This window comes from Pieris napi, chromosome 4 (genome assembly GCF_905475465.1).
Source record: "Pieris napi chromosome 4, ilPieNapi1.2, whole genome shotgun sequence".
Taxonomy (NCBI): domain Eukaryota; kingdom Metazoa; phylum Arthropoda; class Insecta; order Lepidoptera; family Pieridae; genus Pieris; species Pieris napi.
Window position 1 is genome coordinate 7495824 of NC_062237.1, and position 24264 is coordinate 7520087.

The 24264-nt window shown below is 31.3% G+C and overlaps 3 protein-coding genes and 1 long non-coding RNA gene across 4 annotated transcripts; 2 read left to right on the forward strand and 2 right to left on the reverse strand.

Annotated features, from left to right (window-relative positions):
* Positions 1–2668: 2668 nt before the first annotated feature.
* Positions 2669–3427, reverse strand: LOC125048856. The gene is made up of 2 exons (XR_007116890.1): positions 3299–3427; positions 2669–3146 (listed from the first exon to the last, which is right to left on the reverse strand). It is a non-coding gene; the product is annotated as an uncharacterized LOC125048856 (long non-coding RNA).
* A 350-nt stretch (positions 3428–3777) lies between these two features.
* On the forward strand, positions 3778–9587 carry LOC125048855 (protein lap1). Its single transcript, XM_047647791.1, has one exon. The coding sequence runs from the start codon at positions 4013–4015 to the stop codon at positions 6737–6739; it is 2727 nt and encodes a 908-aa protein (XP_047503747.1). The 5' UTR covers positions 3778–4012; the 3' UTR covers positions 6740–9587.
* A 2033-nt stretch (positions 9588–11620) lies between these two features.
* Positions 11621–15686, forward strand: LOC125049154 (cationic amino acid transporter 4). The gene is made up of 6 exons (XM_047648284.1): positions 11621–11901; positions 12114–12362; positions 12506–13485; positions 13716–13932; positions 14365–14526; positions 14830–15686. The coding sequence occupies exons 1-6, from the start codon at positions 11760–11762 to the stop codon at positions 15048–15050; spliced, it is 1971 nt and encodes a 656-aa protein (XP_047504240.1). The 5' UTR covers positions 11621–11759; the 3' UTR covers positions 15051–15686.
* A 2053-nt stretch (positions 15687–17739) lies between these two features.
* On the reverse strand, positions 17740–24179 carry LOC125048980 (acetyl-coenzyme A transporter 1). Its single transcript, XM_047647967.1, has 8 exons — positions 23856–24179; positions 23540–23767; positions 22947–23236; positions 22121–22475; positions 21530–21649; positions 20979–21161; positions 20506–20727; positions 17740–19890 (listed from the first exon to the last, which is right to left on the reverse strand). The coding sequence occupies exons 2-8, from the start codon at positions 23747–23749 to the stop codon at positions 19723–19725; spliced, it is 1548 nt and encodes a 515-aa protein (XP_047503923.1). The 5' UTR covers positions 23750–23767; positions 23856–24179; the 3' UTR covers positions 17740–19722.
* Between the last annotated feature and the right edge of the window lie 85 nt (positions 24180–24264).

Here is a 24264-nt window from a genome sequence, read left to right on the forward strand (position 1 = left end):
TTGACAAACACGTAGAATTTGACAAACAATTTGATCGTTTACAGGGCACTTTAGAATAAGAAATAAAAACTGCTCTTTACGAAGGAAAATGTTGTTCCTTTATTTTGTCCCTTTGTAAGGCGGTATAAACATAAAGCATACACCGTGTGTGTAAAAGTAAAAATCATTTATTCATATAAGGCCATTCAATGTACACTTATGAACACTAAATGCTTTATGTCAAATTATTCAATAAACATTCTTCTATATTTTATTTGGTTGTTTTATTTCCCCAATCCATATTAGTCCGAGGTAACCACTCAATTAGGTGTTTAGTGAAACAGTTCGAGGAACTAAAAAGTCAATTTGTGTCTGGCATATAACGTGACGGTGTGGGTATGTGGGATCGTTAATTCTATATACTGTGGTCAAAGGACTCAGGGGGTCTAGCCAAGATGGCTTAACGGTAGTGTATGTAGAAAGTCGAAAACTAAATTTGTATGAAAATGACAGCTCGTGTCGACAGTCGGTAGCCTAGGCCCTAAAGGCGTGAGTCGGGATACAATAAGCGACGCCATGACAGTGCTACGAAAAGACACACATTAACGCTTACGCTATTCGGTAGCCAACGGCCAATTAATGTTTCGGCAGTGTAGAAAAAACGGCGTTTCTCCGCCATGTTTTAGCGTGATCTCAAAAGCTGCTGTTTGCAATAATTCAGTACAACTATTGCCATCTTTAATGGCTACTGTTTTAAAAACATGTCATATTTTGGACGTTTTAACGAAATGGTTTTAATTTGTTATCTGTCTTTTTTTAACGTTCTCGTGTAATTATAATAATTTAAACTAGAGTTAATATTTTAAAGTTAAGAGTTTTAGTTTTTCTATGAATCAATGCGAGGATAACATAATAGAGACAGATAAATATGAAAATATCAAGAAAATCAGCAAATTAGTAGAGGTAAATCCTAGTTATATTGGATATCTTTTATTGATATTTATATTGCATGTAAGTTCATGAAATTGTTCTTTAATTTGAAAAATAGGAACATATACCATTTAATATTGCATATATTATGTAATCACAAAGTAAAATGATTGTACATTTTATTTGTATATTTCAGATGAGAAAGCAGTCACTAATGAACATAATTAGAAGTCCTAAATATATTTTATTGTAATTATAATAGAAGCTGATAATTATATAATGTTGATCAAATAAAGTGGATTTATACTTTATGAACTTTGGAAATATAATATCTAGTGAGCAATACTAAGTAATGGTAAGCAGATATTTTCTTTAATTATTTACTAAGTCAATATACTAGAGAAGTTATTATAATATTGTTAATGAATGAGAAGTTTGAATTCAAGTCCCTTGGGAGTTACTGACATTGTTTGGTTATTAAAAACTTTAATTGACAATAAGCAGCAAAGTGACAAATTAAATATATTTTTAAGTTTAGAATTAAGTAAAGAGTTTTAATATTAAAGTTACCTATTGAACAAACCTTGGGCCAATCTTAGTTTAGTTTGTCAGTTTTCTATTTGATCAAAGTACTAACTAAAATATTTTCTTTTCAGAAAAAGAGAAGCTAATAAGACAACTAAAAATATTAAAAAAAACCAAAGTGTTATATTATGTACCTGAAAATAGGGAATGAAGCATTTTATGAATAATGTAAAAAATAAGACAAGTGGAGTATGAAATAATGGTTGGTTAAGTAACATTACCTCATGAACAGGATACAGTAACTGAAACTATGTTCTTCCACATTTAATCTTAATAAGTTCAGCAATTTGAATGTTAATGAGATATTATTATAAACAAACTAGATTTGTAAATTTTGGGAAGAATTATATCTTTAAAAAAAAACTATTATTATTTACAATTGTTGTGTTAAGGAAACAATCTGTTTGTTTTTCTCTGTTTTTTTTAATCGCTCAGGATGTATTCATAGTAACTGTAGGTATCATAGTAATTTTATGAAATCATCACAACATCTAACATTAGGTTTTATGAATTGAATTTTTTTTGTATATAACAGCACACAAACAAGATATTGACTTTGCTGCAAATTAACACTTACATTTATTAGTTAATTATCTACATATATAAATATGAATAATTGAATACATCTACATTAGGTAGTAATGCATTGAATTTGGTACACCTGTGTGTGTTCAGTAGTAATGTCCGTATTGTTTAATAAGTTGTTACATATGCTTATTTTTCTATGTAGACTGCATTATGTTAAGGAAGATATTTGGTGCCTTATTTTAATAAAAAATAACCATAACTGAAACATTTTTATTTTGCTACCTATTTGTTTAATATTCCTAACTGTTAGTAGGTACGGGTCATTCATATATGCATTATCTGTATATTTTTGTAAAATAAACTAATATTGTTAACCACTTTAATGGCTTTTCCTACTAAAGAAGACATAGGTAAATTACCAAAAATAAAATTGACAAATACATAACATACAATATTTATTCATTTCTTACTTAAACAGATTTTGCGTTTACATATTAACTAGTAGCAAATCACTGATATAACCAAAAGTTAATTGACATAAATATTAACTTAAAATCAGCATCAAACTTAAATTTATATCTAAGATGTTGGAGCATCAATATGGAATCAAAGGTTGAGTAAGGGTTTTAATTTCATACCAGACTAAGTTTCTATTTTATAATTTTTATTAATCCCTCTTTTCATTTCATTGAGTACTTGCTGCTTTTCAATTCTCACTTTCTAAAAGTATAAATTTATTATAAACAATCAACCTTTGACTCTAACTTAAACTGAAATTGTTTGTTGGACATAAACAGAGATAATTCCAACTAGTAGCAAATCACTAATAAAATCTACACTTTTATATAAATCTGCTTACAAATTGACATTAAAAATGTTCAAGCACAAACACCAAACCTAATTAAAGCTTAAATCAAACTCTAATTTCAGTGCTCACACTAGTCTACGTTTTTTTTCTATTGTTTTTTAATTCCTTGGACTATCCTTCTATTCTTTATCAACTTCTAGTCAACCTTATTTTCACTCTTTATTTATCAAACCACAGTACTATTTCTATTGTTTCTTCTAAGCGGTAACAAAATATGTTGCTTCTTCATTTTGCGGATTAGTTGTGAGGTCAAATCCTAAAAATATCAAAGTATGAGTACTTCGTATTATTATATATCGCGATTATGCAATTTCAAAATATTGTATTTATTTGTAGCCTTAAATTTCTGAGAAAACATGAAACAAACCATAATTAGTTCAAACATGCAATTAAAATTCATATATTTACTTTGCACCTTCCGTAAATTCCACTTAAATCGAAAATTGTTCCGATCTTGCTGACATTCTAATGTCCCTTTTGCAGCTTCCAATAATTGGAATTTGCAATTATTGCAAATTTACAATAATATTGTAGTTTTAACTATTATTTCTTTATAAAAGTGACATTAGGAATACATTTAATCCAGAGACAATATGACGGAATAAGGTGCTACGAACAGCAGCTCGCATCTACGCTGTCGACTTTGCGGTAATGTATCGACATGCCTCTTGGCTACGAACGAAGCGTTTTCGACAGTACAATTACGCAAAAGCGGTAGTGTATGTAGAATACTTTTCGACACCAATATGGCTAGACCCCCAGGTGTTGGTACATACCGAGAGTATTTTATTCTGTGGTGTACACAATACGATATTACGATATGGCCTAAAGGTCTAGATACCAGGCCATAAACTCAAAAAAAAAAGATATTACGATATTGTATTTTGATATAGTCTGTGGGTCGAAATTTATGATGGTGGGTGATAGCTTACAGAAATTTTTATGTTTTATGTTTTTGCTAGTTATTACTTGTTACTGAAGAAACAGGGTTATGAATTAAAACGTCGTTATTTATATTATTTGTGCAGTTCTTCACTATAAGAAAAGTATAAAAATCAGAGGAATGTGATTTATTTATAACAAGGTGCAGTTAAGTACAAGATAGTGAAGTGTTCCTTTAAAATGCCTTTCAATTTTTTATGTTGTGTGAGGCCTGGTGTTGAAGATATAGTAGAATTAGATTATTCTCATCAGTCCTTGACAGATGTACCCACAGACGTTTTCATTTACGAGAGAACTTTGGAAAAATTGTTATGCCAGTGTAATCGTATCACGGAGTTACCACGACAATTATTCATGTGCCATGGCTTAAAGTATTTAGATCTAAGTGATAATGAGTTACAAGCAATACCATCAGCCATTTCTTCATTAGTTAATTTACAATATTTGAATATTAACAGAAATACCTTAGCTTCCATTCCTGACAGCATGAAGGCACTCAAACATTTATTATTTTTAGATCTTAGTGTCAATCCATTAGAAAAGTTGCCTGACACTATCACTAATCTTATAGCCTTACAGGAGTTGTACCTTAATGACACATACCTTGAATATCTTCCCGGAAATTTTGGACGACTTGCACATTTGCATATTCTAGAGCTTAGAGATAATTATTTAATGATATTGCCCAAGTCTTTGTCTAGATCCACAGAATTATTAAGATTAGACATTGGACAAAATGAGTTCCAACAATTCCCTGAAGTCATTGGAAGATTCTTAAAATTGAAGGAATTGTGGATTGATGGCAATAGCTTTACAAGCATATCATCTGTTATAAAACCATTAGAGAATTTAGTGCATTTGGAAGCTAGTAATAATATGATAGATGAATTGGCTCCGGAGATTGGTAACTGTACACAATTGCAAGACTTATGTTTATCAATAAATAACTTGACTCACTTACCAGACACCATAGGTAAACTTAGTAATTTGACATCATTGAAATTAGATAATAACAGACTATATTCCATTCCAGAAAGTATAGGACAGCTAAAGAACTTAGAAGAACTTATGTTGATGTGCAATTACTTAGATAACCTTCCATCATCAATTGGACTTCTAAGGAAGCTACAATATCTTAATGTAGATGAAAACATGCTGAGATTTATCCCACCTGAAATAGGGAGCTGCAGCAAATTATCTGTACTATCACTAAGATCAAATAAATTAGCTAAAGTACCACCTGAAGTTGGTCACTTGACCTCATTAAGAGTGCTCAATTTGGTAAGAAATTCTCTTAGTTTTTTACCACAATCTTTATTGAATTGTGAAAATTTAGTTGCTCTATGGCTCTCTGAAAATCAAAGTAAGCCATTGGTACCCATGCACTCGGAGGTGGATTCTCATACTTATGAACAAGTCCTAACCTGCTATCTTTTTCCTCAAGTTCCCTTGGAACCTATTGAGTTAAAGATAGAAAAAGAGAAGCCTGAAACTGGTGATGCACATAATTCTGTTAGACACATCAGTTTTGTTGATATGAAGCCCACAGTAAAAGTTCCAGAAAAGGGTGGACAATTGCGCCGTGCACCAACTCCCTATCCAAAAGAACTTAGAGCTATGGCAAAACATGCTAGAAACATTCACAAAGATGGAGCTCAAGATGTTGCCCCGTTGCAAAACCCTGTTCATATCAAAGCTGCAAAAATAACGCCTACCTTGCAGCAGAGATTTGCTTCAGACAATCAGAAACAAGACATAAGCACTTCAGGCAAAGAAAATACAAATCCTACAAATCAAGATCCTATGAATGTATCTGTTTATGATAATCTTCCTATTGACAATACCTATGACAAGCCCTTAGATCTTGCACAAGAACAAGATAAAACATATAAAAGTGTAGACCATGCATTATACTCCGAGAATCAAGTAAATGAGGTCAATAATTATAAAGATGATTCTTCTACTTACTCACTAGCCCCTACTCACTATAGCTTTAGTCAAAATGAAAAGTACATACGGCAAGAGCCAAGTCGGAACCCTAGTTGTCAAGTCCAACACAGTAATTATTTAGAACACGAACGTTTTTTACCCAATTGTGAAGATAGCTATAGAAATTGCACTGAAGAATCTTGTGAACAAATGCAGAGATTAAGCCTCAGCTCACAAGATAGGCATTGTGCTGACGAATCTTTGTTAGCATCACATTTCAGGGATACTTCATATGATTCAAGATGTATGGTGGACAGCAATCTTGGGTGTGATGCAATATATAGTACTAAAGAAACATGTTACGGTAGAACTGACGAAAGTTTTCATGAATCAACATATCGGGGAGAAACATATTCATCTGCAAGAGAAAAGCTATTTGGGCGTAAAAATTATGACGTTTTTAACTATCACCCGAATGTGAATCGTCAACTACCAAGTCCTCGGTTACATACTGTGAGTCAAATTGTAAGCTCTACAACAATGCCTAACATTAGTCATTATAATAATGTTCGGTCCAGCCCTAGAGAAGACTTGCATTTTCCTGCAGCTATGCATACTGCATCCTCAGCTAATGCTAATATGTATGATATATCATCGTCTAGCCCAACATATGTTGCTACACAATCACCTGAACTCTATTCTCCAACTGGACATACAAATGACACCAACCCCTATCGTATGACAAATACACCTTTGGTATCAGATGATGGTAGCTTTGGTCATTTACAGCCAATGCTTCCTCAAAATATGTATGATTTATATGAAGCAATACCGGCTTCCTCTACTGAACCAAATATAATAAATAGGCACAGCCCTAGTGGGCCTGATGGAGGTTATATGCGAGGCCAGCCACCGCCTTATCATATAGCAGCACCATATACAAAACATGCTCAGTATTTTAATGGAACTGGTGGATAGCCATACGCATGCCAGTGGCATAAAAGGCACTACTAGTCTCTTGGTATATTTATCCTTAATTTAGGAAAAACAATTTATTAATTGTGATATGTTGTATGAAATTTAATATTTAAATATTGTAAGGTGCTATGGTATGGAACACTGGTTTGTTATTGAAATTATTTTTATGGAAAAAGTTTAAATGAAAAAGATAAAAATATAGGTACTTCTAAAGTACAATGTGTATCAACTATGTTGTTTCATCATATTGTTCAGGAAATTAATAATTTTAAAATTGAAGTTGTAATAAATTGTAAGTGACATAACTTGTTGTTTTATCCATTAATGTAGTAATTTCAAAAAATATGTAGTTTGATGTAATATTAATAGAGTTGCAATTTAACAATCCATGACAATTTAAATATAATAATACAAATAAAATTAATTATAATTTTGCTGCATTTTAGGTGTTATATATTATATGCATATGTTCAAGGTGTTTTAATTATAAATATGCACACAACAAACAATTTTCGCGTATTTTACTGCTATTTCTTAATTTTTGTCTGCTCAACTATAAAATGCCAAAACATTTTATACCACTTTTATAATACACTATTACTATTGTATAATAGATATATTACAATGATGTTATATAAAATATATGTATGTTATTTTAAAATATTTGATAATGATATCCCCATTTGCTATTTTCATCTACTAATATTAAAAAGGTGCTCAAATTTCCAGTAATTTTATAGCCGCATAAACATAAAATTTTATTAAAAAATACTTATTTGCTGCAATTTCATAAATATTTTTTGGTACATAATTGATATTTCGAAAACTTTTTTCCTCACCGGTGTTACAAAAATGATTTTTTTAATGTGTTTTTTTTAGAATTATTTAATTTTTCCTTATTCAGCTTGTGCATAATTATTGTAATATGTGACTTACTCTTACATTACTGTGGTTTTGTCAATTTTAATCGCCTGCAGTATTATTATGTGATATAACAAAAATAAGCAGTCGTTTTTATCAGGCTTTTTTTGTATGGAAAATGTATTTTTATATTCTCTTTTTCAAAACGTTTATTTTAGTTCACACACATATTTTGAAATTTTGGCAATATGCATAATTTTTTAATTACAAAAATTGTATTTTTCATATATTTTTACCATCTAGTCAATTCAACTACCAATACGAAAATGTAAAAAAATATATTTTAAAGCAATAGCTTTCGGATTTATAATTTATTTACTGAAATAAATATTGACATTCCGAATAATGAGTTTTTTAAAATGAATACTTTGACACACTAATACTTTTTGTATTATTTTGAAATTACGCATATACGTATTATATTACGCATATTAAAATTATTATTGTACATTGGTCAGATATATATTTTATGATATATTAAGTTCGCCATTATGTTCTACTCTCGTCCTTTTAATCCGTAGTTCTTAAAATGTAAATTCATTCAGTGACAAGGAAATATAACAAATCCATTGTTATTCTATTGATATAAAGGTATTTTCAACTCGTTGTCATTCACGGAACAGATGAATAAGAATAGAAGGATAATATATCATTCAACCGCAAGCCTGCCACTATAGTGGTCATGAGGTTTCAGTACAAATTCGACCAAAGGCTATTATTTAATCTTATTTATCTATCCCGTGTTGTGTATATATGATATAAATATTCATTGTCACAGTTCCTAAAGACTGAAAACATAAACATTAAACATATCATTTATATAAATCCATCACAATGCATAATATTATGAAGTGTAATGTTGTAATCTGTGAATTAATATTTTTTTATGTTTTTCTTCATCTATTTAGCACATAAATACTAATTACAATAAGTTAATACGAATTATTTTTACTATTTTTTACATACTATAATGCCTACATGTTAACTTCTCAAATTATCGTCCAGTATATTTCCGCCCACTTAAATTTTTTTACCAATTTTTTACATTTTCCACGTTATTTACTTGAATCTTTAAAATTATTGACTATAACCTCATGGTTGCATATAAAAGAATTAAAATCGTTATAATGCATAGTTGGCAATAACCGTTAGCGAATTTAAATCTAAAATAGTAACCGACTGCTTTATTACCAATGTGTATTTTTAATATAGTTTTAACGAATTATTTGTATATCTAATGTAATATTGCAAGTAGTCTTATAAGTACCTACTGTGTAATATTTTATTTTAATGTTGAAAAGTATTTTATTTAGCAGCCATATGAAAAGTTAGTGAATTATAATTTATAACGATTATTATTTTGTATACTTGTTATTATATTAACTACAGGGACATCACTCACGTACAAAATCATAAAATACGTATTGTGTCGACAAAATAAATTATAATATAGAGCACAATTATAATTGTAATGTAAATGTAATATTTAAAAATATTTGACAAACTAGGTGTGTGTGTGGAAGCTAAGAGGGCAACTTTCTTTAATGTAATCTTGGTTATTTTATATAAAAACTCGGTCCGCCATTTTCCATTAACTATTTGACCCGCTTTTCCATATACGCCTAGTAATTCGTTAAGCAGTTTGTATCACAAGCCAATGTTTGTAAAAACTCATAGTTTCGCACTTGTATAAATCAAAATCACTACGAATCTAGGATTGTTGCGACGAGAATAATTAGTTAAATATTTGTCCTGTAGGTGAATACCAAAAACTAGAAAATCGGATGTAGTCCGATTGGAAAATCAGAAAATTGGTAGCTAAGAATATAGTTTATTCTTATTTTACGTAAATTATTAACAGTTTATAAAATGTCGTATAGTTTAATTGGATTTGTAGGGTCGCAATAAAGTGTTTTAAATAGAAAAAGTTTTTTATTGTCACAATCCCTAAAAAAATACGTACTGAATAATAGAAATAGAGAAAGAAAACAGAAAGTCTTAAGACTATTGAACAGGACCTTGACAACATTGACTTAGTTTTTTACAAATTAAGCGACACAACAAGCTGCCGTGTTCAAGTATTTAGTGTCCACCATCATTTGATTAAAATAATTTTAATTACAGTCAGTTAAATACAGGATATATTGCAGGCCACATGACGAGTTAAATACCACTAAATCAAATTAACGGTGTAAAAAAGAATCTTCGTATAGTTATGAATGTTATTAATTTTACAAACAATAATATAGGGTTGTGGAATAAATAATATAGTTGGTTCCAGACTTGCTTTAAAATGCTATATTTTTCCGCGACACACCCAATTTGCTTGTTCATAAATTAGTTCAGCGATTTTAGGTCAACAACTAACGATTTGTTACTAAGTAATAACGAGCAACAGGTATTATAATGAGACTAGGTTGAGCTGAGGTCACGTTTTTAGTTTCACTAATTACTTGCATTTTATGTATCGAAAAAAATATTCGTTATTTGTTTTGTTATAAAAAATTTAAACTATTTAGATACTTCTAACGATAATTTAGATGATGTATTTTTACATGAACATCTTTTTAAACATCACTTTACAATATTTGTTTAGTCTTATAAGCCCTCCATAGGGGCGGGGCACATGCCTGCGTCTGTGCCATTGATAACTTTTTAAAGCAAGTAAACCGAAGTAGGCCGATTTACATTATCGTAGTGTTTAGGAGAGTGCTTTAGTACAACTTGAAAGGCAAGTTCTTTAGCGTAGCGTTTACTAAAGCAAGTAGCGTTTACATGTTTCAACTAAAGTACTATCCTAAAGCACTCTCCTAAACACTAAGATAATGTAAATCGGCCTTTACACTTATCAGCAACAGTTATCTTATCACCATATAGACCACTAAGCGATATTAAAATTAAGAAAAATTAAGTCGATATGATTCAGGTATAGCAATTCATAATAGGTCAGCAGATATTACCTATATAAAATCTTATCTATTATGTTAATAATTAGCCTATGACACAAATTTTGGCTGATGGATTCTATTGCGTACTTTGTTTTGTTATACTTACATCTATACTTATATATAATAATATTATAAATAGGTAAGATTTGATTTTTTGTTTGTTTGAAATGAATAGGCTCCGAAACTACTGGACCGATTTCAAAAATTCTTTCACCGTTGGCTAGCTACACTATTCCCGAGTGACATACTCAATCATTTTCAAAAAAAATAGGGACGCTTACTAAAACTTGAATAATCTTACCCAAGGTGTAAAAAAATAAACAAAAAACTTCCTTTAATCGCGTGCGCTGCGAAAACTATTAATGATAGAACAAAATGATGTATTACAATTTTTCAGGACACATCACTATCTATAAAAAATGTCGCGATAGCATGTCTGTTATATATCTTTTATAGTTACGTCACAATAAGCGTCCTTTTATTATTATTTTTTTTTATTAAAATACCACCGCTAGAAAAGGCTCTTTATTAGCGGTGGTAATAAAGACGGCGTACCTAGGTATTGATTCTTATCAAAATAAATACCAACGTTTCACATAAGCTACAATTTAATGGCATAACCACCAAAAAAGCATGGTGGATTGGTGTTCTCCTGCCGTTTCTCTTGAATAGTTTACTACTATGTAATATAACAAAAATCTTAGCCACAGCAACGCTTGGCCGAGTCTACTAGTAAATATTATATTTCTTCAAAAAATTATGCTTTTCAGACTTAACTTTTTTAATGTGCAAATTTCTTCGTGTACGCTAATAAGCCTCGTTATTTTATTTTGTAGGTAATTATAATTTGATGTTAATTTGAGTTCTTAATAACTTGATGATTTTTCATATTATAGGTAGGATATTATTATGTAAACGTCACCCTATTTCCAAGAATCAGAAGTTAGAGGAATTTCGAATATCTATATCTTTGTTGCTTCGGTATAAGCTATCGATCGAGTGCGCGCGCAGAAAATATTTTCTACTCTTCCAGGAACCATTACAAACGTCAGCTGGTCACTAAAAATCCCTTTACGAGTAGGAAAAAGACATCAAGTGCTCGCATACTAAATATCGGATCAAAGACCAATTGTGAGTTCTATTTAGCCAAAATGCCGGGCGCCAGGCATAAAATCCTGGGTCATGTCCTCTCAGGATTTTGTCACAAAATGAACAGGCGTAAACCTCTGTATGGAGATTGCCTAGATACGCCTCTGAACAGATGCCTCACTACGTTTGATATCACCTTGTTAGGTAAGCAAAAATAACACATCAAATCACATCACATCTACTTCCTATAACCTTAACTCACAAGGGGTTTTCTACTCAAAACGCCAATAGCTATAGACTTTCACGTTGTAGTTGCCCTTTGGTATATAATAGTTGCTTTTAGCTTCACCTAGCATTTAAATTTTTATTATTATTATTTATATTATTTGTCCTTATTTCTGTTTTCATAATTTCAGGTATTGGACATATGGTAGGAGCTGGAATTTACGTTTTAACAGGAACAGTAGCAAAGAACATGGCAGGGCCAGCGACTGCGCTCAGTTTTCTTTTGGCTGGTATAACTTCGACACTAGCTGCTTTATGTTATGCAGAATTTGGAACTAGGATACCCAGAGCGGGGAGTGCTTACGCATATACGTACGTTAGCATTGGAGAATTTTGGGCCTTTATTATTGGATGGAACATTGTGCTTGAATACATGATTGGTAAGTTTTATTAATTGGAATTATAGAATATATGAATACTGACAACGGGAATTTATTACGACATGTAAACAATTTTAAGGCAGTTTTAGTTTAATTTGCACAAAATTTGGCATAATGTTGACAACAGAATGATTCTATTTCAGGTGCTGCTTCAGTCGCTCGGGCTTCATCGGGTTACCTTGACGCGCTATTACACGGAGCAATTAGTAACGCTACTACATCAGTGACGGGCGAGCTACACGAAACTCTTTTAAGCAAATATCCCGATATTTTAGCATTTCTCATTTGCATCATAGCTTCCCTCATTCTCGCCGTTGGCGTAAAAACATCAGCGTATATTAATAACGGTCTGACTATATTAAATCTCATTGTCATATCTCTCGTTATTTTCTTAGGTTTCTTCTACGCAGATCTTAGCAACTGGTCTGACATTCACGGTGGTTTCATGCCCTATGGTATAAGTGGAGTTCTAACCGGTGCCGCTACATGTTTCTATGCATTTGTCGGTTTCGATAGCATTTCTGCATCTAGTGAAGAGGCAAAAGATCCCACTCGTTCCATTCCGACAGCTACTATTTTATCTATGGCTGTAGTTGGTATCGGGTACATTCTTGTGGCCCTTGCTCTAACACTTATGGTACCCTATACACAAATTGATGTTGATGCCGCTTTGCCAAAAGCTTTTGAAGCCGTTCATGCTAATTGGGCTAAATATGCAGTGGCTGTTGGCGCCATTTGCGGAATGACCACTACGTTATTAGGATCACTGTTTTCTCTACCTCGGTGTCTCTATGCGATGTCGGCTGATGGTTTGTTGTTCGGTTTTCTTAGCGATATGAGTAACAAATCGCAAATACCAATTTCCAACCTTATTATATCTGGATTCTCATCTGCTTTGATTGCTCTTCTGTTTGATTTAGAGAAACTTGTAGAGTTTATGTCCATTGGTACTTTATTAGCGTACACGATAGTGAGTGCTGCTGTTATAATTCTTCGATATAGACCAGCACCTCCAACTGAAGACAAAGACTTCGGTATTCCTCAGCTAGAATCTCCAGGAGATCGTGAAGACAGTTCGGCAACCGGAACACCTGGAACAGATGCTGGATCTTCTTCATCAGAGGTATATTATATCTACCATTACTACACATTATATAAAATATGGCTTAATCGGTAAAACGTGTAGGGTATAAGTTGGAGGTCCTGGGTACGACACAAAATAATAATTGTTTTGTGTTGTTTGTTCTTATCCACACAACCACATTGGGAAGCTAAAATATTTGAAATAACAATATATAGTTTAGATAATTGGTAATCAAATAAAAGTTATTATTCTATGGAACTCCACTCTAGATGTTCGAAGCACTGACAGTTGGCCGTCTCCGACCTCAATATGCCTGGCTGGAACCACTAGTAGGGGGCAGAGCTCCTGGCACTGCAGTTACCAGCTGTGTCTACGTGTTCACTGTTGCTACAGCCATACTAAGCGCACATAATCGTCTCGCTGAACATAAATTAGTGATGTGGATGATCATACCCGATGTTGTGCTCAGCCTAATTATAATTGGATGTAAGTATACATTCTGAATGAGAGTGAGATTCAGAAACGAGACTTTGTGAGAACTACAACTCACAGTTGACAAAAAACATTTTGAGGCACGGAAGTCATACATACTCGTATATAGAGAATGCTTAGTTTCGTTTCTGATTGCCCTTAGTCTCGATACACATTTACCGTTATCTTGACTGAAAAACTCTACATTATAGTTGTTTATTCATTAACGTTTTCATCGAAAACCCCATATATATTTTTGAAGATAACAAAACTTATTTCGTTCTAGGTAATAACCTAAATATATTTTTTTATAAAATCTAAATATATTTCAAATATCTATAGGGACTAAATAAATTAACTGTGTATTACACAGTAGACTTAAGTTGGTGATAGAATTACATATTACAAGATTTTACATCAAGATTTATTTAAACATACCTATTCTAGGCCTCTTCATTATTTGGGCTCACCAACAAAGTCCGATTCGTCTACCCTTCCGAGTGCCATATGTCCCGCTTCTACCAGCCGCCAGTGTTATGCTCAATGTTGAACTTATGATAAACCTCAACATTCTCACTTGGGCAAGATTCGCTATCTGGATGACAATTGGTAAGATTATACTCTATATTTAGAACAGTGAAATAGGGAATTGTAGAATAAAGTTATAACAGAAATTACTTATAACAACATCTCGTTTATTCTTAAAGAAACTTGGTGCATTTTTGTAAAGAGACAAACATGATTTAGTAGAAGTTTGTTGGTCAAATTGCGCCTTCACAACATAAATCAATAAAACATATTGTACCTCGAACGAATATTGTCAGCCACAAGTTATGTATTGTTATTTAAACTAAATAAAGAATTTCATTTTTAAATAATTCAATACATATATAAAACTTCATAAAATTTCAGGTCTCCTACTATACTTCCTGTACGGAATCCATCACAGCAAACTAGGCGAGGGTGTGACCGGTCTTTTATCTCGCTCCTATAGCGGAAACCATACTGGTTGGGGCGCAGTGGACAAGACAAGCACTTTAGCCCGGCGCGTGGGCAGATTAGGACGAGGCAGCCGCAGCGACGACCGCAAACCAATTATTTGTGACGACGAACTCTCAAGACGGGAGCCGTGATTTTAAATGGACGTTGAAATTGGTTGGTATTTCAAATTGAGACCAGGATAACATTACTTTGGTATTAGAGAGTTCAGCAATTATATTAAAACACATTTACTCTGAATAATACTTATAGTTAATTTAAATTATTTTAAAAATTAAAAAGACGTCTGCAATTATTATTCCACTTTGATAAATAACGCAGATTAAATAATTGAACAACCGTATTTCATGCAAAAAGTTTCAGAAATTCTCCTAGCTGATTATTCTAGTAAGAAAATCGATTTGTCGAGATGGTAGTTTGTGTTGTTTTTATCAAGATTTAGATCAATTTTTCTCTCGTGTTACAGTATATTTTATTTTATAATTTCTGCGCAAACCTATAATTACCCACAACACCTATGATTACCGCAGAAAGCGTCAATTACCGTTAAGTGATACTCATGACAATATTATTTAAAGGATCTCTATACTTAAAAATATGTTACATAACAATTCAACAGCCATAAAATCTTCAGAAATATAATGTAGGTACATCTTGTCTGGGTAAAAAGAATGTTTGCACCAGGACTAAGTTGTTTGGGTTGGCTTTGTGGAATTAGTTCCACCATTGTACCTACTTTACTGCCAGGCTTAATCTCGTGACTCAACTTAAGAGCTATAAACTGAATATAATACTAGTAAAATCTATATAATATATAATACATTTTTATGTCTATCGCGAGCAGTAATCATATGTTTAATTACGAAATTTCGTAAAAAATTTACGTTAGATACTTATCTACGTGTATTTTTAGCACAAAAATATTCTTACGCACATTCATGATGTAGTTTACCTTGTTGTTGTTAAAGTATGTAACATGTAATGTATAAATATTAGATATTATTTTTAATAAGAAGTGTATGTGAAGTATTCTTCTGTAAATATGTTTTAAATCGTGTATATGCATGTATCAGCAAATTCTCGGTTTCGTATTTCCTAAAACCAAATTCATAATTATATTATTTATTATTTTTGTCATGTCTGAACAGGTTCAACCATATACCTTCTAATGTATTACACAATTCTCTCACAAAATAATATCTATTACAATTTAGATTATAATTTTGTTATTTCGTATGTACATATTATAATAATATAGTTTCAGACACAGTCTTTATTGTCACAAAAATTAATCATAATTTATGAGTTAACCATAACAAGCTAGAACAGCTAAATTTTAACTGCGATTAACAAAAACAGACAGACAAAAACAGAATAGATCAGATAGTGTGATTTGTTGATCGTCTATTATCATTTGCTGATAGTCATTGTCATACAGACACACATTCATTACAACTAAATCAGTTTACACTGTTTTAATGTAGATAACACTTATCAACGCAAATGATTACCAAGGCTTTATTTAGTTTTTATGAATTTGGGTTATTAACTAACTAAAACTATAGATATAGAGCTCTGAGATTATTATATACAAAACGCTTAAATAGAAAATCCAAATATATAAGAGGATTTATTAATAAAAACCTATTTATCTTAATTGCACTCTTGTAACTAAGTATTTTAGTTAAAACGGCGCAATTGGATTATCTTTAGACTTTAGTTTACGCGACTACTACACATTTAAATAAAATTTCTTTAATGAAACCTACATACCTCGATATTTCGACTATCGTGTAATCCAAAAGACGCCGAGTTATGTAAATAATTTAATAAGTTAAAGAAATATTTATTTACGATGCATTCTTATAAGAGTTTATTAATGTTAAATATTTTATAAATACATATTTTCTGATTGTGTTGTTTTTCCTACAAGTTGGGACTTATTATTCGAGTTCCAGAAACGTGTCAGAAACGTGTTTTTGTTTAGTTGTTATTACATAAAAAATTTGAATAATTATAAAAGTTCAATACGTTTGAAGCCGATTAAACTAACGAGAATGTAACAAAAAATACAGTGTACCTGGGAGGTCCACGCACAAAATCATTTTCTTCCACATTAAATATTGATAGATTTGATTTTTAGTCTAACAAAATTATCGAAGAATAATATATTATTATATCTTGTTATTTTTATTCTCTACTAAATTAAATTCTTATATTAACAACAATTTATAGAAGTGTAATGTAAAATCTATTTATTAAATATGTTGTTATATTTTAAACTATAAGATGTTGATGTGTAAATAAAGTGTAATCGCAAACAATTTTTCATTGCCTTTTATATGATAGTAACATGTCTACACGCACGCTAGTGGAAAAATCAGTTGCCATCCGTATTGTGTCCTAAAATCGAAACATATCTAATCATACAACTAGGATTAGACCTAATTACATAATATAAACGTCAGTCAAAACTTGTGTATAGGCATTTTCAAGGACACGCCGTTTAAGAAGAACAAGTAAAAATCATCCAGCCATGTTATGGCTGCCACACCTTATGTTTTCATGATGTAGTCTACAAACTAACTATTATTGCGCGCTAAAATTTTCCTTATCTTCATGTCAAATTCATAGATTAAACTAGTCCCCATCTGACATTTTTCACAAAAAGAGACTAGCCTTTTAGTTAAGAGTGCAATTTGACTAATTTAGTTTTTATAAGGAAAATGTAGGTGTCGCTTAAAGAAACTTAAAAATATTGATTAATAGTAGTAAGTCTAATTAGGTAACTGAATAAGTAAAGGGTTCAATACAAAGATTAAATCAATTCATTATGTACTTTATTTGGAGTTATACATATGCATATATTATACATACAATATATATACAAATTAATACTTACATAATTCTATATGAATAAATTAGCTAGAAATTGTCATTGAAAAATCTATTTTATAGATTTAGTAATTGCATTATTGTACGAGAATATCAATAATTATAATATCAAGTTGATAGGTAAATTGCTTTTAGACATATAGTTAGTTATTTTTGGTTAGTTTTGACATTTAATATAAACAGAATTAGAAGTATGCCATTAATGCTTCAAAGCCAGTTAGGGTAAGAGGTGAAACGGTGGTAATAATAATTAGTGGTTTACTTTTCATTAAATCTTTGTATGTTACTGTTAGTAGATCTTCCGAGTCCGACCTCATTAATTTAGCAATTTTCCTTAGTGAGAATGGGATTTTTAAACATGTTACATCACAATTTATCTCGCAATATTGTAAAATGTTAAAAATTTATGAACTGTAACATGGGGCCCTCATTTTATTGCATCTTATTTAGTTTTGTTTTTTAAATTAAGTTTTGTTAAATCGAAGACAAACATTATGATTTGAAACATTGCCATTTCAAAATAATACGGTATTAAGGATTACAATTTAATGATGAACCATATGTTAAAGATCACAACTGTTCGCGTTTAGAATATCGAAAGATATAAAATGTAAGTATATTCATAATTTGACGATTACATATACATATCTATTATGAGCTCCACGCGAGTAATGGACGAATGCGTAGCTTCGACTATGTTCCATATGAACCCGTACAATTTTACTTAAAATAATCAACGTTTACCTATTAACAGTTAAACATATAATAACATTAAATGGCAAGATTTTGCGTGTCCAAAAGTTCGCGGGTATACTTACAGTGACAAAGTACCACAGATTATTATTCTTCTGATTGGAACAACTCTTGCCATAGACTATATTAAAATTTTACGTATAATTTTCCGTTTAAAAAAGTATTAAGTAAAATAAACACCAGATAATTAATAGATTGAAATAAAACTAATTAACTTGTGCTCTATAAATGAAGCTTGTGCTTTCGTATGAGATAAATTTTAACATGATTAAACTATTGCCATTTTCTTTATCAAATATTTGTCAATATTCTGAGAGATTGATCGTTTTGAACGCAACAAAGTAACTACTTTATTACTAGTATTCTTGACAACGCATTTGCATTTAAGATAAAAGATAGAGTGTATTATGCTAATGGAATGGTAAGAGGCAGTCTGTATCTATTAACTTATTGCCAATAAAATAAATATTCACTATATAAAACACAACCAATTCAATTTACCACAGAATATACACACAAAGGAGTGACGGAAAGCCCCGACCGCTCTTACGAAAAATATATAACCATATATAAACTAAAAATTTATTACTATTCTATAAATTAATTTGTATTTACTTATTAATTTATGCAAGTAAAATCTAAAGCTTTTGAAATTATGATAAATGTTCAAACGTACCTTTAGGAGATTAGATCTTACTCTATAAATTGTCTATGCAATACTTGAATGGACGTAACCTTAAACATGAAATTTGACATTCATAATGTCAACACGCAAAAGTAAAAAAGCGTGTTCTTATGACTGCTTTTCTTTCCCAGCATATAATGAAATCATTACGATGAAAAAGTTTTGACATAATTTAGTAACGATTTTGTGCCACTATATGACTAGGTCATATGACAATTGACATTTACAACTGTAAGTCGTCAAGACTAGGTATATTAAATAATAGAGAGTGATAGTGCTAAATTCTATGACCATGTTGCTTACACATTTCTTGTTGAGATAATTATTGTAAATACTATTGTTAGTCATTCTATATTTACTGCCACATGACCAGCTGATTAAAACGGTAAAACATGTCCTTTTTCAAGTATTATTACAGCGAGAACATTTTGTTACAGCGCCATCTAGTTTGCGTGAATTGTACTAATCAGTCTTTATCTATGCCGTCCAATCTGCCAAGCGCTTGATGGCAGCCGTTGTAAGCGCAGTATCGTCCTTCGGCCCCACTGGAGCCAAATGAAACCAATAATAAGGCATATCACTGTCTCTATATAGAAACCATCCATGCGTACATTGCATGTACCACCGCTAGTTTTGCATACCTGAAAGGAATACATTTTTTTAAAATTAATTAATATTTTAAAATTATTTAATTAATTAATAATTATCGCTTATTCATACAGTCAAAACCGTTTACGACGACATCGCTTAGAACAACATACCGATTATATTGACCAAAATCAAAGGTCCCGGCTGAATTCTATTGTATTAGGTACTTAATAACAACGTCATCGGCTGTTACGACTATCAGTTTTTACGACCAAATATGAGTAGTCCCTTCGATGTCGTTATAACAGATTTTGATTGTATTTTAGTTTTTATAGGTATAGCTACTATGGCAAGTGTCATTAATCTACTATTTCTAGAGGCACTCATTTCTCGTCTATGACATATTACAATTTCTCTTATCTATGTCCGATCCTGCATAATTATATTCCATTTATGAAGTTTAATATAAATTTGTGAGATTTACTAGGGTATGCAACTATAGATAATTACGTAGGTATTAGAAGTCCTGTTTATTAGAAACCTGCAGACTCATTAAAACTCTGTTAATTGTATTATTTTAAGACACAAAATGTAGAAAACGATTTAAAATATTTAAATCCACACGGTGATCCAACGTACGAACAATACAACAGTTAACATTTATTTACCTCAGTTTCTAACTCCGACGAACAAGTATTATCACTCAAATTCTCAGCCGTACACGTTCTATACGTCAACCTATCAACGGCCCAAAGTGCCAACGTATTGGGCCAATTGGTACCAAGGTTGGACACGGTATTGAGTAACGTCATATAAGTGCCACCAACTGTTGGGTCCGAAACTTTCGCGAAGAATGCCATCACTGCCACAAACATACAGTAGAGGCAAGTCTGAAATATAGGAATTATAGCATTGTATTAATTTTGTAGTATATTTTTGTTTTTTTGATGATCCCAGTGTTTTATTTTTTCTTTTTGTATTTTTTCTTCTCAATTATAATTAATTGAGAAGAAACAATATCACTTTAAATAATAAGAGTTTAAGTGCTGCCAGGTTTAATCTACTTAATCATCAATACTATACATTAGTATTCTTATAAGCTCAAACAAAATAACATTATTTATAACCAATACATACTGACCTGGTGAAATACATAGAGACACATCAATAGAAAAAGATAGAAGTAAGATGGCCCAGAATTTCCCAAAAGGCTTGGGGTAATGGCCACTAGTGCAGCGGCGATTGGTCCCACAAGGAGCCGAAGGGGAAATGCTCGAAGCCATAGTGATAGTGGTTGGGGACCGGTTGTATGTTTGGCTAGGATCTGAAATATAATTTAAAAAAAAAATGTACTTATTATTAATTAAATAGCCAAAAAATGTCTTAGAATGTACAATAATTACAATGAACACCATATTAAAAAAAACATATTGAAGATTGTTTAGACAAAATCTGCAGTCACTAAAATTAAAACAAAAGGTTAGTCCCATCAAACATGCAACACAACCCTTCAAGTTCTTTTTATTTAAATTTGATGGGATCGTGATTTGTAATATATTCCTATACGGCAATAAGATAAAGTTTTTGGCAGTGGTTTACAACACGAATTCTATTGGAATAATTCACACGTTATGATGAAGTTTTCCATACTACTATTTAATTTCACGATTTTTACGTCTCAACTGTACTTACCACAGGCATAATTATCTGCACAGGAACCAAAGGTACAGCTAATAGTGCCAGGTCTTCTCTCGGCACTCCAGCCTCAACAAGTTTTAATCCTGATACTGCATCACTTGCGCAGAAACCAAGCTGAAAAATATTATACTAAGAAAAAACCTAGCATATATATACAGCACAAACCTATTTCTTTAACATAAAGGTTTCATATTTTCTATGAAAACAAGCCTTCTATTGATTTCAAACTTTTATGAATGCATTCAAACTCTTAAGCTAAGAATGTAACATTCAAGAAACAAATGAATGACTAAATTTTTACATAAAATAATTATCTGGACTTATTTTGGTATCTTAAGATAATTTCTTTTTTTACACCTTCTTTAAACCACTAACAAAATGGGTGTCTATGGGCTGCAGTAGTCTCCTTTTATGGTCTACCTGTAGGCTCACAAAAAACACACAACTATGATCCATGCATCACATTATATGTAAATAAATGAACAATCAATAAATCTTCACCAATTTGCTCAATTTGCTATAACAATTATTGTAAAAATTAGTCATAAAATAAAATACTAATAGTACATTTGCGATAAAGCTTACCTTTGCTGTAAACAAAACAAGTGCTAATGTTCTCACTGCTGGTAACTTTACAATTGTATATAACTGTTGATATGCATTCACAATATCCTTAACGCCTTTGCTTTCATTTGACATATCAACTTCTTCATTCTTTTCATGCTTAAATATAGCTATGAATGTTGTTGTTATAATAAATATCCAGCCCCAAAATAGCAAAAAACTAGCTAATGTTACAAGCCCAGTCTCCTGTGGTTCATATCTAATGTATTTATTGCAAAAGTATGGAGATTCGAGGGCTAAAAATAGGACATAACCTAGAAAGAAACCAGCAGTTTGGCCCACTGTATTGCAAGTGGATGCATGTCCAACATTACACCTGGAAATTATATTAAAAAGCATTAGTTACAAGTATTATATAGATTTTTAAAACATAGAATACTTTCTTAAGTTTATCTACTTTCAAGGTGAGGTATGAATAAAAAAAATGAACAATTAGGAGGAGGTAATAGGATGTTGAATCAACTACTAATATAGAATTACTTGTATAAATCAATCGTGGCTTCAAACAAAATGGGACTAAATAAAGAATAGTGATCATCTATGAAATACACATAGACTTTGTCCCACACAACCAATAGGGCATTGTATTAAAGTACATATATTAATTACTACATAGATTTAAAAAACCACTAATAGATCTTATAATAATAGATAGAAGGTCAAATAACAATACTATAGAAATTTAATTTTATTAAACTCATTAGAGATACATACCACTGCGCACTGAGTGCTTTGTATGTCCTTACACTGTGGTCACTCTCAAATGTTCTTTAGAAATATATCTTACCGTTTAAGCATAGTTAAGGCCCAACCATCAACTGCTATATCTTGTGTAGCAGCCAGGAAGTTTAGAAATAAGAAAGACATTGTCAATAGTGTCATAGTAGGAGCCTTTTCCTCTGATCCAAGCCATTCGGTAATATTTAATGACATTATTATCATCACTATTCCTATAAGGTATTGTATTGGTACTAGCCAGGTTTTCCGTCTTCCAAATTTTGGTAGAAATAGTGCATCCACAACTGGAGCCCATAGTAACTTTACACTAAAGGGCCAATTGACAAAACTGAATTCAGCCTATAAATAGAATAATACATATAAATTTCGTTGCCATTTAATGGTCAAAAATAAATAATGCAATGATTTTTCTGCCTTACTAATATGAAATATTGTATTAATGGTAACAAAATGTGTTTTACATGCCTGATACCCCAGTAAATTTATGTTGGCTACAAATATGCTATTAAACTGCACAGCCCATAAATTATTTTATTACTATAATACTTAATGACTGGATCCAGTAAACAGTTGTATTACTTATAAGTAAAGAAAATATAAATCAATAACATTTTTATGTAATTTATTATGTTTGTTACTTACTTGTTGTGTATATGTGATGCCACGATTTTGCAGTAACATAGGCACTGCACCAGCCAAACCAAGTGGTATACCTTGTAGAGCATATAAGAATAACAGCACTGCTATATTCCATTCATCACCTTTTATGTTACTTCTCTCATTAGAATTTAATTCACCATTTTCAATCAATTGCTCTTTCTCAACAGGTTTCTTTCGATTTGTTACAGACATAATTGAGCCAAATAGAGCCTGCAAAAATTAATTTCAATGTGCGTTAGAAACTGCAATTTTATAATTCAAAAAAGGTTTTAATTTCAAAAGTATGGTTTGTGCATACCTTAATTTTCACAATGGCTTAATTGGAGGAAAATATATTTTTATTGCCAAAGTACATTCAAAAGCATATAATTTTTAGGCCAAGCAAGTGCCTATAAACTTAATATGATCAACCATTTACATTAACCACTTGAAAAAGACCACGTAATAATTAAAACGACACGACACGGCACAACTAGAAAAAATGTTCGGAATATAACTGGAAATTGAAATCTGACTGATAACTGAAATAGGAAATTGAAAATTAAAATCAAATCACGAATTGAATAATATTTCAAAATTCAAACAGACCTATCAAATTCGTGGCCACTTCCACAATAGCTCCAGGTGTCAACTGTCAAGCAATTTTTTTTTTGGAGTTTATGGCCTGGTATCTAGACCTTTAGGCCAATGTCAAGTAATATAGATCC